The 14,393-nt window shown below is 42.6% G+C and overlaps 2 protein-coding genes across 4 annotated transcripts in view; both read right to left on the bottom strand.

Moving 5' to 3' along the window:
* Positions 1-14,393, bottom strand: part of LOC120303334 (zinc finger protein 271-like) — a 29,995-nt gene that overhangs the window by 3,449 nt on the left and 12,153 nt on the right. The window contains exons 1-2 of one of the 3 annotated variants that reach the window (XR_005555406.1): positions 5,462-5,509; positions 1,535-4,142 (exon numbers count right to left, since the gene is read on the bottom strand). Coding sequence is in view for 2 of the 3 variants with exons in the window: in XM_039332774.1 (XP_039188708.1) it covers positions 1,588-3,870 (2,283 nt within the window). In the remaining variant the exon portion in view is untranslated. Of the gene's footprint in view, positions 1-896; positions 4,143-5,461; positions 5,510-14,393 lie in introns of those variants that run through there. The other 2 variants (XM_039332774.1, XM_039332775.1) reach the window with 2 other exon arrangements.
* Positions 10,520-14,393, bottom strand: part of LOC120303329 (zinc finger protein 850-like) — a 53,280-nt gene continuing 49,406 nt past the window's right edge. Inside the window, exon 5 of the mRNA XM_039332769.1 lies at positions 10,520-14,371. Within this exon, the coding sequence (XP_039188703.1) occupies positions 12,363-14,371 (2,009 nt within the window). The 3' untranslated portion in view covers positions 10,520-12,362. The remainder of the gene's footprint in view (positions 14,372-14,393) is intronic.

Below are 14,393 nucleotides of genomic sequence, written 5' to 3'. Positions count from 1 at the left end.
ACATTCAGAATAAGAGGTTATTGGACCTAGAAGGCCATGAATTATGGTTTGGCTGGCACAGTTACTTCTGGTATGACAAAGTTAAAGTAAATATTGATTTTAATCATCATTTTGTCAGACGTGCCATTTTGAGAGTTTGGAATAAATATAAAACAAGTACGAAGAAGAAGGCTTTTTTTAGAAAGGAGATGGTGATGAGACCGAATTGATGGACCTATGGTAAAATAATACCTTTTAATTTTGGCAAGCCTCCCCTCAATCCGAGGAGTTAGAATCAAAAGGTCACGTCTGCCATTGGTTTACATATATGCAATTGAAAGAAAGATTTAAACTAAACAAAAAGAATCATGGATTTAGTTTTGTTAAAAACGAGTTGTGTGGCAGTGATGAACATATTATTGCTAAAGTTTATAAAAGGTTATTGAATTTAAATCTGGAAAATGAACAAGTAAAACATTGTATGACTCAATGGGCAAGGGATTTTGGATATAATGTAGTGCTTGAACAATGGGAGAATGTGTGGAATAAAGGATTAAAATTTACATTAAACTATAACTTAAAAGAAAACTTTTACAAGACGATGTACCATTGGTATTTAACATCAGGTAAGTTATTAAAAATGTATGAAGGCTTTTCAGATGAATGTTGGAAATGTAAAAAGGGGATTTTTTATGGTGGACGTGTGATAAAGCAAGAAAATATTGGAGCAGGATTCATACGTTAATACAGAAAATTCTTAAAGTGGATCTAGAAAGAAAACCAGAGACCTTTCTATTGGGGCTAATGGACAAAGATCTGGAAAAAAAATATGGAACTTTGATACTATATATGTTGGCAGCAGCAAGATTACTCTATGCTCAGAAATGGAAGACTATATCGATTCCCACAACGGAGGAATGGTTACAAAAAATGATGGAACTAGCAGAGATGGCTAAATTGACTGTACTGATCAAAGAAAAGAATACAAATACTTTTATTGCTCTGGAGAAACCCTACTGGACATTGTGCCTGAGGTGGAAAAAACTGAAATTTTGATTTTGGGCATTACCGATTAGATAGTTTTGTTGTTATCAAAATAGCTAGTTTATACTATTTTGTAAAAGTAAAAAGTTGAGGTTTGATGCTTGATACTCTATTTTACTGCACCAAAGGAAGTCAGAAGTCAATGCCTTCTTTTTTCTTTTTGTTCCCTTCCCTCACTTTTCCCTTTCCTTTCCCCTTCCCTCTTTCCCGCTATATACTTTTGTATTTTCTTTGTATCGTATACAATAAACCAATAAAACTTTAATATGCGGAAAAAGAAGACTGAAGCGCCACATGTGGGAATTCAATAATCAATATACAAAACTACCACTCAAAAGTCTCTTTGAAAAACTCCACAACTTCTGCAAAAGAAAATATACAGTAACTGCTGCTGATAACAAGAAACTAGTAGTAGGACTTTTTCCATTTTTGTTTTCTCTCCATTTACAAGTCTAATCCTGAGACATGTTTCACTAGAATCACCCCCAGATTCAAATAGTCAATTCCTCACCTACACATTCATTCAGATATCACAAATGAAATTCAAGCCTTCTATAAACTCAACTACTTTTGCCTCATATGGACTTCCTTGTGTGCAATAAGGGATGATTTATGTGTGAAGTAACGTCCACAAAATGGACATCTGAAAGGTTTCTCTCCTGTGTGAATCCTCTGGTGTATCACCAGGTTGGAATTCTGACTGAAACGTTTCCCACAATCCAGACATTGGTATGGTTTCTCTCCTGTGTGAGTCCTCTGGTGGTTCACCAGAATGGAATTTTCACTAAAACTTTTCCCACAGACAGGACATTCAAAGGGTTTCTCTCCTGTATGAGTCCTCTGGTGTATCACCAGGTTGGAATTCCGACTGAAACATTTCCCACAATCCGGACACTGATACGGTTTCTCTCCTGTGTGAGTCCTCTGGTGGTTCACCAAGCTGGAATTCTCACTGAAACTTTTCCCACAGACAGGACATTCAAAGGGTTTCTCTCTTGTGTGAGTCCTTTGGTGGCTCATCATGTGGGAATTCTGACTGAAACTTTTCTCACACACAGGACATTCAAAGGGTTTCTCTCCAGTGTGTGTCCTCTGGTGGCTCACTAGGCTGGAATTTTGACTGAAAGTTTTCCCACAATCTGTACATTCAAAGGGTTTCTCCCCTGTGTGAGTCCTCTGGTGGTTCACCAGATTGGAATTCTTACTGAAACATTTCCCACATTCTGGACATTCAAAGGGTTTTTCTCCTGTGTGAGTCCTCTGGTGTATCATCAAGCTGGAATTACGACTGAAATTTTTCCCACAGTCAGGACATTCAAAGGGTTTTTCTCCTGTGTGAGTCCTCTGATGTTTAATCAGATCAGAATTACAAGTGAAACTTTTCTCACAGTTTGGACACTGATACAGTTTGTCTCTTGTGTGAGTCCTCCGGTGTTTCATGACGCTCTTATTATGACTGAAATGTTTCCCACAGTCTGGACATTGAAAGGGTTTCTCTCCTGTATGTGTCCTCTGGTGGCTCATCAGGTCAAAATTGTAGCTGAAACTTTTCCCACAGACAGGACATTCAAAGGGTTTCTCTCCTGTGTGAGTCCTCTGGTGGTTCATCATGTGGGAATTCTGACTGAAACTTTTCCCACAGATAGGACATTCAAAGGGTTTCTCTCCTGTGTGTGTCCTCTGGTGGCTCACCAGATTGGAATTTTGACTGAAACTTTTCCCACAATCTGGACATTCAAAGGGTTTCTCTCCTGCGTGAGTCCTCTGGTGTATCATCAGGCTAGAATTACGACTAAAACTTTTCCCACAGTCAGGACATTCAAAGGGTTTTTCTCCTGTGTGAGTCTTCTGGTGTTTTGCCAGGACAGAATTACAACTGAAACTTTTCTCACAGTCTGGACACTGATATGGTTTCTCTCCTGGTGTATCACCAGGCTGGTGTATCACCAGGCTGAAATAGTGACTGAAACTTTTCCCACAGACAGGACATTCAAATGGCTTTTCTCCTGTGTGAGTCCTCTGGTGTTTCACTAGGCTGTTATTATGACTGAAACTTTTCCCACAGTCACAACATTCAAAGGGTTTCTCTCCTGAGTGAGTCGTCTGGTGGCTCATCAGGCTGGAATTATGACTGAACCTTTTCCCACAGTCAGGACATTCAAAGAGTTTTTCTCCTGTGTGAGTCCTCTGGTGTTTCACTAGGCTGTTATTATGACTGAAACTTTTCCCACAGTCACAACATTCAAAGGGTTTCTCTCCTGAGTGAGTCGTCTGGTGGCTCATCAGGCTGGAATTATGACTGAACCTTTTCCCACAGTCAGGACATTCAAAGAGTTTTTCTCCTGTGTGAGTCCTCTGGTGTTTCACCAGGACAGAATTACAACTAAAACTTTTCCCACAGTCTGGACACTGATATGGTTTCTCTCCTGTGTGAATCCTCTGGTGTATCACCAGGCTGGAATTACGACTGAAACTTTTCCCACAGATAGGACATTCAAATGGCTTTTTTCCTGTGTGAGTCCTCTGGTGTTTCACCAGGCTCATATTATGACTGAAACTTTTCCCAGAGTCAGGACATTCAAAGGGTTTTTCACCTGTGTGAGTCCTCTGGTGGCTCACCAGGCTGGAATTCTTACTGAAACTTTCACTACATACTGCACATTCAATAGGTTTCTCCACAGTATGAGTCCTCTGGTGTATTATCAGCTTGTCCTGCTCGCTGTTTTTTTGCAGTATAGGGAGCCCTGGCAGGGCTCCTTTCTGGTGTGAGTTCTTCTGTGAAACACAAGGCAACTTTTCTGACCAAACTTTTGCTGCATTTGGTGCACTGATATGGCTTTTCTCCATTGTGGATCCTTTGATGAATATTCAGCTGTGATCTACACTCTGTGCATTTCCCACAATAGGCACATCTGTGTACTCTGAATCCGTTATTGGATCGAACATTAATTCAGGCTACTGTTTCCTTTCTCACAGGGCGAGGCCTGCATTACTGCGGCTGTCCAAGTGACCTTTTCCTTCCCACTGATGTCCAGAGGTTTCCCTCTTTTTCTGAACTTGGAAATGATCACCCTTGTGATTCTCAGTTCTCCAGAGTCCTATCTTTGGCATTCTGTTACCTGTAAGATTCACATAAAAGGGTTAGTTTAATTATGGTTTATAAAATGGCTGCACAACATTTGAAAAAAAAAACAGATCCAAAAGCATACTTTACAATAAAAAGCAAAGACGGCAAAATGCTAACTTAACCTCTTACATTAATAATGATTCATTTTCAAAAAACATATCTAGTGTGATTCAACTTCTAATATTCATTCAGTTATGAAATTTATTTGTTGATCTGGGTGAATCATGAGTTAATAGAATTGTAAAGAGTTATCAAATATATCTGGATGTGCTGGGGACACATTATACATATACATATATATGTGGGTACACTTATCTTTTTTGGCCTAATTTTAGAATGATGGGGGGGATGTTAACTGATGAAATGATCCCAAGATCCTCGGCAGATTTAAAGGACGGTTTTGCCCTTGGAAGTCCACTGCCCCAAATAAGAAAAAGGCAAGAAACGCTGTCCAGAGCCATGCTGATGACATCCCAATTCAGGTAATCCTCACTTACTGAAAGCCATTGGGACTGGTAAGTCCATTCCTAAATGGTGTGATCATTAAGTATGACATCACTTAACTATGTCAACTTACAGCATCCTTTCTGGCTGCGGTCATTAAGTGAATCACCGTGGTCTGCTTAGTGCAATGACTGAGACTTGCAACTTCCTGTCAATTTCCAATTGATTTTATTTGTTGGAAGCCAATTATGAATGTTCCAAATAGAAAGTCTATGACTGTAGAATACCACAACCCTCGTGAATGCAAGCCAGTGCCATCCCTAAGTAAATGGGATGGCCACAACTTTGAGGAACAGTTGTAAGCCCTTTTTTTCAGCACCGATGAAACTCTGAAGACTGAATGGCAAGCGGTAAGTGAGCATTACCTATAAAACTGAAAATGCCAAATGAACCCAATTATTTTTTTTTTTAAGTTCTGGCTTATGCAGAGATGTGCCAGGGTAATACATGGATGGCATACCACCAGGAAATCCTGCATTTGTTTCCTAGATATGGAAGTAAAAGCAAAATTCCTGAAGACAGCACTGGCAGACAGGTTCCAAATTATTGCAAAGAAAAGAACATGCCCATAAAATCACAAGGAGCCAACTCTAACACGAAGGAGATTTTTTAAATCTCCCAAGAAACACAGAAAAACGCAGGCACCAGTTTTAAAGCTTGCACCACCAGTGGAATAAAATCTGGGGAGGGAAAGAATGTGTAGCAGCTGACATGTTTCAACCTCGTTGCTTCTCTGCTTTTACACCCCGGGGTAACCCAAGAAGCCCTACTTGCTCCCGGACTCTTCTCCACCTGTCCTCTGCTCACCTTTCAACTGCTGCGTCCACCCTGGGAAGACCAGGAGACCCACCCTCCCCGCCTCCATCCACCCAGCGCAGAGCCGGAAGAAGTAGTTCCTTTCCTGTCGTCCTCTTTTCCTCCAAATCCTCTCTAGGAATCTAAGATTCGAATGTTTCAACTCCGTTCGCCTCAGTTACCAATGCCCTACTTGCAGTGAGAGTGGTCTAGCACCTATTTGTAGTCCGCCATCTAGTGACCTAAAGCTGAAAATCACGTTGCTCCGTCTCTACCTAAGACAGTTGCCAGATTTATTTTTATTGATTAGGTGAGGTCAAGTCGTTTTCGGCTCCAGTGATCACATCGATAGACTTTCTCCATGATGATTATCCCTAACTTGTTCTTTCAGATTTCTCGAGGATTCACTGATCATCAGTGAAACAGAGCAAGAAGCTTCTCATGCAAGAGAACTACACCAAGGGAAAGAAGGGGGAACTATATGCATACAGAAGTCAAGCACACCTCCCTTAAGGATCAGTGAAGACTCCTCCAGCCAGTTATTTCTCTTGGGGGGGGGGGGGTGCCGGACAATTCATGAACACTTAGTTTTGCAAGAGAGAGAAACTTGAAAATGGAAGCTTGAACCTACTTAGATTTTTAAAAGTAACTAGATTCTGGGACTCAAAAGCTCAATAAGGTGACCAACTGTCCTCCTTTAGGGAGGACAGTCCTCCTTTTGTAAGTTCTGTCCTCCCTCAAAAAGTGTTCTCCTTCATGTCCTCCTTTTTGATATTTGAAGACTAATCTGCAGGGCTTTTTTTCCCTCATAGAATGCTCAGAACGGTGTTCCGGCACCTTTTTTTGATGGGTTTTGTTTTCAACTTTTGCATGAGCTGTGCTACTCCCACTATTGGCTTTCGAAAGCCAATAGGAATTGCTGCTGAGCGCGCCAAAACACCCGGCTGGCAAACTTTGCACATGCAAGTTGTCTGTATTATTGTTGCAATGAATAAAATGTTTCTTTTATTTACGATATTTTTTTCTTCAATTTATTTGTGTCCTCCTTTTCATTGTAAAAAAGTTGGTCACCTTATCATAAAGCACTTATTTGTGTGCAGAGTCCCTAAATAACTTCCAGTTTGCTAGCTTGATTCCATTAATAAAATTATGGAACATGTAACATTTATTCCCTATTTATTCAGGGGAGCCTCAATCTTTCTAGATCAGTCTTCCCAATTTCCAGAGTTAGAATTCAGCCTTGATTATTCCTGAACAGAAGATTTGGAAGGTGCTAGTTTGTGGAATGGAAGCGAATCAATAGATTCCTGCACTTCTGTAGGGGTGTGGCTCTCGGCGGAGATGAATATCTTTCTACATCCTAAATCTTTATGTTTGATTTCCTGTGGCTCCCCTGGATTTAGGACCTGGGAGCATCAGCAGGCCAGAGGCCCCAAGGGAGGGAGGCTCATTCATGCAGGCCAGGCTGAGTCCAAACACGCCCAGTGTCGCTAAATGCTTTTAAATGCTAAATGCCACGTGCTTCTGTAAATTCTCTTGCACAGAAGTCTCCATTAGGACAAAGCTAAGGGAGAGGCAAAGAGGCAGCAGAGCCTAGAAAAGGGGGGCATAGAAAGAAGCGGGTAACTGCCTATATATGGCAGAAGAAACATAAAGTTCCCCAAAAGACATTTCAAAGGGTTGTAAAGGTACATGCAAAAAACTATGAAAAGTTGCCATAGTCCAGTGGTGGCGAACCTATGGCACGTGTGCCAGAGGCGGCACTCAGAGCCCTGTTTGTGGGCATACAGGCCATGCCCTGGAGATGGCAACCGTCCCTTTTCAATCAGCCGCCCGCTAACTCGCCAAGGGCCCACATGGCCGGATGCATCCCAGCACCCATGCGCTCGCTGGCCTCTGTGTGCAGAGTTCGATGGTGTCAGGTAGCCACCGCCCCTGCCCCTGCCCCTGCCACACCTTGCCCTGTGACAATGGCACCCCCGCCCTGCCTCGCCTTGCCTCATCTCACTCCACAGGATGAGCCTCCTGCCCACCGCCCCACCTGGCAGGGACCCCCTGGATCTCCCCCAACCCTGCCCGGCCCCCACAGGCATCCCTCCCTGCGAGCAACACTGAGGTGATCATGCCCACCTTGGCCACACCCACCCAATCTGCCATGACCACCACAGCCACGCCCACCCAGTGGGCCACGCCCACCTGGCACCCCGCGATAAATAAGTGGGTTTTGGGTTGCAGTTTGGGCACTCAGTCTCTAAAAGGTTCGCCATCACTGCCATAGTCTTTGTTGGAAATGCATACCGTAAATGTCGGCGTATAAGGCGACTTCCGCGAGCGCTGAAATTGACGCCAAAGACGGGGGTCGTCTTATACGCCGAGTCGTCTTATACGCCGGAAATACTGGTAGTTTCCAGCGTATAAGATGACTTTCTAGGAATGCGGCCCAGCGATAAAGACGGGAGTCGTCTTATACGCCGGAAATACTGGTAGTTTCCGGCGTATAAGATGACTTTCTAGGAATGCAGCCCGGCGATAAAGACGGGAGTCGTCTTATACGTCGGGTCACCTTATACCAGTGTTTCTCAACCTTGACCATTTTAAGGCATGTGGACTTCAACTCCCAGAATTCCACAGCCAGCATTGCTGGATGTGGAATTCTGGGAATTGAAGTCCACATGCCTTAAAATGGTCAAGGTTGAGAAACACTGCCTTATACGCAGGCATATACGGTACCTTTTTTAATTTGAAATTTTTAAAGTAATGTACAAAACAAATTAATTTTACAAACAAGCTCAGACAAACACCTACCTAATTCACAGTAGCATAAGACGTTTGGGGGAGGGAGGTATAACACAAACAAACTTGGCAAGATTTTCTTATTATGTTCAGTCTCAATTTAAAATAAAATGTTTGGGTCTTCCTGTGGGGCTGATTTCTTGGGCTGGTCTACCAAGTGGGGATGAGCTTGAAGAACCTTTCATGGCTAAGGAGGGGCTGGAATTTGGCTATCCCCACTCCTAGCTCAGCAACAGCCCTTTCACCCCTGCAGCTCACCAGCTCTCTAATAGGAAAGCCATCCAGAGAGACCCCCCCCCTACTGCACATCGGCCACCTACCCATCAACTGCAGGAAGAAGCCTGAATGGTGGTGATGAATGAAACATGGGTCGTCCTCACTTAGAGACCCCAATTATGACTGGGAGTTCTGATAAATCATTTTATTGCAACAGGTTTTTCACTTCACTTCCCTTTTGGTCATTAAGTGGATCAACATGGACATTAAGTGAGACATCAAATGACTGCTACTTGTGATTTTATTTCTGTCTTCCACATGACTTTTGTTTGTCTTAAGCTTGTGGGAAGTTTGCTAATGGCTATCACAGAATCAGGAGACAGTGTGATGGCTGTAAATCCAAGGATTGTTTGCCAAATGGTTATACCATCACGATCTGGAATGGTTACTAAACGAGGCAAATGGAAAGTCAGGACTATCTACATTAAATCCAGAAAAAAAAAGCCATTTGTAATGGAGGTCATGTCCTGGAAGCCTCACAGGGAGGAAATTTGTTGTACTCAACTGGTGAATTATCTAGAACAGGGGTAGGCAACCTTGGCTCTTTTATGACTCGTGGACTTCAACTTCCCAGAATTCCTGAGCCAGCATGGCTCAGCTTGTAAACCTCTCCCTTTCCCCTCAGCATGGCTGGCTCAGGAATTCTGGGAATTGAAGTCCACAAGTCATAAAAGAGCCAAGGTTGCCTACCCCTGATCTAGAAGGATGTAAAGGATCATGGTGAGAAAAAACATTTTTGCTCTGATGGTTTTATAAGCACACACAAATGGATGGCTCCCTCCCAAATGGATGGCTTTGTGAGCTGAGCTCTTCCCAAAAAGCTGCTGGGGGGGGGGGGGGAACAGCCACTTCTTCAAAGCCTTGACATGGTTCCTTCTAATCTTTCTCTTCGATAGCCTAGTGATCCTAGCTTCCTCAGCTGACCATCATACGATTTAGCGTTGACCCTTTATCATCTTTGTTAATCTCTGCACTTTCCAGGGACTCAACATCTGTTTTGTATTCTTGTGACCAGAACTGGATGCAGTATTCTAAGTGTGGTATCACTAGTATAGTGTGAAACAATACAATTAATTCTTGCTGTCTTGACACAATCCCTCTGTAATAATAATAATAATAATAATAATAAAGTTGGAAGGGACCTTGGAGGTCATCTGCTTTTTTTTGGCAGTTGGAGCATACTTGTCCACTAGTCCATTCCTCTCTTACTACTGTTGAGCCATGTACTACCTATTCCTTACCAGTGCACCTGATTTTTCCAACCTAAGTATAGGACCTTATTTTATTCACCACTGAGCTGCATATTGTTGGCCCAATGATCAAATGTGTCAAGATCCTTCTGGATCTTGAGTCTATTTTTTGTTAAAGTTTTGGCTCTTCCCCCCAACTTGGCGTCGTCTGCAAATTTATACAAGTTCCCCTCCTGTAGATCATTTATGAAGATGTTGAAGAGTCCTGGGCCCAAGATCAAACCTTGAGGTGCCCTACTGCATGCTTCTCTCCATGTAGATGTAGTTCCATTGAGGAATACCCACTCAGTGTGGTTGGTCGGTCAAATGCGAATCCACCTGGTGCTGGTTCTGTCTATCCCACGTCATTCTATCTTACCAAGACATAAGTTGGGGTCTACCTTGTCAAAGTCCAAGTATACTATCTCCACAACATTTTGCAGATCCACTAATTTAGTGACTTCATCAAAAATGGTAATAATGTTTGTCTGGCATCATCTGTTTTTAAGAAACCCATTCTGGCTTCAGTTACAGCTGTCCATCATTTGTTTCTCCAAAAGCATTAGTGGAAAAACAAATAAAAGTGTACTTTAATTAAATAACTTGTGCAATTCTCAATCTTTTAAAAGAAGGAATAAAATCAGGGAGCAGAGCACAGAAGAACCAAGAGGGGTCACAGGCACCTTCAAATGCTCCAAGTTCCACACTCAGGACCAACTTGCAAATTGATCAGCCAAGTTCTTCTTATGTTAAAGGAATTCATCCCCAGGTTTTTCAAAACATTTGTGTCCACTCACTGTCTCCCTCCATGGGGACCTAAACTGTCTGATGAATCTGGTTCAGAATTCAGAGACTCATCAGGGAAGTCAGACAAGACAGATCCTCAGTAATATTATGATTTTCGAAGTCTACAAACCCATTAGCACAACTAATGGCTGCTTTAAACTAGTTGTCTAGTTTTAAATGTTTTGTGTGCTGCCTGCATCCCACGGATGGGGCTTTGCTTGTTTGTGTGGACCAGTTGCTGGCATGGCATGGCCTGGTACCGGTCCATGCACCGGGAGTTGAAGATCCTTGATGTAGAAGACCATCTCTGAATCTCAAAAGAATGTCAATCAAATAGATCCAGTTTAACCATTTGAATTTTTAAACTGTGCCTAATGAATTGCTGTATTTTCATAGAATTTAGGACTGGGGCAGATAGCAATGCAACAATAAATTAAGAGGCAGAAGCCTAACTGCAGCTCATATCATCAGAGGCAGAGAATGGCTGGACTGATGTACGATGCAAAATGAAAATTTAAATTTATAATCAGGAGGGAAGCGAAGCTGAGTATTAATTACAGATTAGTTACAGAGGTGCAGAATGCACCACAGGCAGATTGCAAATTAATAATTGTAGTGTGTGACAAACACACTGTATGTGTGGAGCTGTCATCACTGAGCAAGAGTTAGGAAATGAGTTTTACATTACCTTTTTATTATTAGATTCATTTATTATTAAACTTAATCATTGCCCATCTCGCAATTTGAGGCAACTGTGAGTGACTTGCCTTAACCTAATGTTCACAGTAACATTGACAATATGCCTTGTTTTCCTTGTCAAAAGCTACTGATCATTCCAACATAATGCATTTTTAAAAATGAAACATTTTCTACCATACATTTTATTTTCTGATATTAAGGTAGCAAAACAGAGATTGTCACTCTTCTTGCGTGACACTGTGGACAGTGTGGCAAAATGGTCACCGCTTCAGCAAGTCCACTGCATGGCTCAGGGATGAATGTAGGTCCCACTGAAAATGACGGCTGCTTCCAACACACAGTCATGAGGCCCAGGGATGCATGCCCTCCCCTCCTTATCCAACACAAGGATCAGATATCTTCAACAGGTAAAGAGGAGGAAGGTGTGAGGCCTGGTGGGGTGGGAGTCAGGTTTAAGGATTGTGGGGATGCTGGGAGAAATGTGAGGCCTGGGGAGATTTTGTGGAGGAGGGAAAGGCCAGGAGGATACAAAGGTTGGGAAACAGAGCACATGGCGTCTCAGACAGTGGGGGAGGCCTAGGAATACCTACAGCAGGCAAGCCTGGCCCTGCGCTAGAATTCCAATGGTTTTCCCCAACCCTGAGGTAACAAATGTTCCGCTTAGTGACTCACACATTCAATTAATAGCTGCATCAGGGAGATCAGGGTAGTTAAGAAAAGCTTAAAGCCATTGCAACATTCAACCATAATTGCAAGACCCATGACAGTTGTATCTTGAGGACCTCTTATATGCTGGCTGGGGTATTCTGGGGCTCAAAATCTGGAGGAAACCAAGGTAGAAGATTGAAACTCCACATGTAGGAATTTGATAATCAATATACAAAAACATCACCCGAAAACCTCTTTAAGGAATTCCACAACTTCTGCAAAAGGAAATATCCAGTAATTGTTGCTGCTAACAAGAAACTGGTAGTTAGCCTTTTTCCATTTTCCTTTTCTCTCCACCTACAAGTCTAGTCCTGAGACATGTTTGAGTAAAAAGATTCAGACCACAATTCAAATATTCAATTTCTCACCTACATTTTCCATGAGATATCACAAATGAAATTCAAGGCCTTTTCTAAACTCTTCTACTTTTTCCTCAAATGGATTTGCTTGTGTGCAACAAAGGATGATTTATGCCTGAAGCAACGTCCACAGACTGGACATTTGAAAGGTTTCTCCCCTGTGTGAATCCTCTGGTGTATCACTAGGATGGAATTCTGACTGAATCTTTCCCCACAATCCGGACACTGATACGGTTTCTCTCCTGTGTGAGTCCTCTGGTGGGTCACCAGGCTTGAATTTTCACTGAAACTTTTCCCACAGACAGGGCATTCAAAGGGTTTCTCTCCTGTGTGAGTCCTCTGGTGTTTCACCAGGTTGTAATTACGACTGAACCTTTTCCCACAGTCAAGACATTCAAAGGGTTTCTCTCCTGTGTGAGTCCTCTGGTGTATCCCCAGGTCAGAATTACAAATGAAACTTTTACCACAATCAGTACATTCAAAGGGTTTCTCTCCTGTGTGAGTCCTCTGGTGTTTAATCAGGCTAAACTTTTCAATGAATTTTTTCCCACAATCAGGGCATTCAAAGGGTTTTTCTCCTGTGTGAGTCCTCTGGTGTATCACCAGGCTGGAATTACGACTGAAACTTTTCCCACAGTCAGGACATTCAAAAGGTTTTTCTCCTGTGTGAGTCCTCTGGTGTTTCACCAGGTCAGAAGTACAATTGAAACTTTTCCCACAGCCTGGACACTGATACGGTTTCTCTCCTGTGTGAGTCCTCTGGTGTATCACCAGGCTAAAAAAGTGACTGAAACCTTTCCCACAGATAGAACATTCAAATGGTTTTTCTCCTGTGTGAGTCCTCTGGTGTTTCACCAGGCTTGAATTACGACTGAAACTTTTCCCACAGTCAGGACATTTAAATGGTTTTTCTCCGGTGTGAGTCCTCTGGTGCATCACCAGATCAGAATTACAACTGAAACTTTTCTCACAATCAGAACACTCAAAGAGTTTCTCCCCTTTGTGAGCCCTTTGATGTTTCACCAGGCTGGAATTTTGACTGAAAGCTTTCCCACAATCAAGACATTCAAAGGGTTTATTTCCTGCATGAGTCCTCTGGTGTCTCATGAGGTAGGAATTTGTAATGAAACGTTTCCCACAATCTGGACACTGATATGGTTTCTCTCCTGTGTGAGTCCTCTGGTGTCTCATGAGGTGAGAATTCTGACTGAAACTTTTCCCGCAATCAGTACATTCAAAGGGTTTCTCTCCTGTGTGAGTCCTCTGGTGTCTCATGAGGTGGGAATTTCTAATGAAACTTTTCCCACAATCAGGACATTCAAAGGGTTTCTCTCCTGTGTGAGTCCTTAGGTGCCTCACCAGGTTGGAATTGTGACTGAAACTTTTTCCACAATCAGGGCATTTGAAGTGTTTCTCTCCTGTGTGAGTCCTCTGGTGTGTCACCAGATTGGAATAGCGACTGAAACATTTCCCACAGATAGGACATTCAAAGGGTTTCTCTCCTGTGTGAGTCCTCTGGTGTATCACAAGGTGGGAATTCTTACTGAAATTTTTCCCGCAATCAGGACATTCAAAGGATTTCCCTCCTAAGTGCGTTGTCTGGTCTATCACCAGGCTGGAATTGTGACTGAAACATTGAAAGTGCTTCTCTCCTGCGTCAATCTTCTGGTCTATTACCAGTCTTGAATCGTGACTCAACTTTTTCCAAGAATCAGGACATTCAAATGTTTTATTTCCTCTGGGAGTCGTCTGGTGTTTCAGAAGGTTGGAATTCTGACTGAATTTTTGCCCACAATAAGGACATTCAAAGGATTTCTCTCCTTCATGAGTCCTCTGGTGTCTCACAAGGTGGCAATTTCTAATGAAACTTTTCCCGCAGTCAGGACATTCAAAGTGCTTCTCTCCTGTGTGAGTCCTTAGGTGTCTTACCAGGTTGGAATTTTGACTGAAACGTTTCCCACAATCAGGACATTCAAAAGATTTCTCTCCTGTGTGAGTCCTTAGGTGTCTCACCAGGTTGGAATTTTGACTGAAACTTTTCCCACAATCAGGACATTCAAACATTTTCTCTTCTGTATGAGTCATCTGATGTAT

This window comes from Crotalus tigris, unplaced genomic scaffold (assembly GCF_016545835.1).
Source record: "Crotalus tigris isolate CLP2741 ecotype Arizona unplaced genomic scaffold, ASM1654583v1 scf7180000024464.508515016:1373766, whole genome shotgun sequence".
NCBI classification, from domain to species: Eukaryota; Metazoa; Chordata; class Lepidosauria; order Squamata; family Viperidae; genus Crotalus; species Crotalus tigris.
Note: the sequence above shows the minus strand (reverse complement) of the source record. Positions and strands in the feature narration are given on the sequence as shown.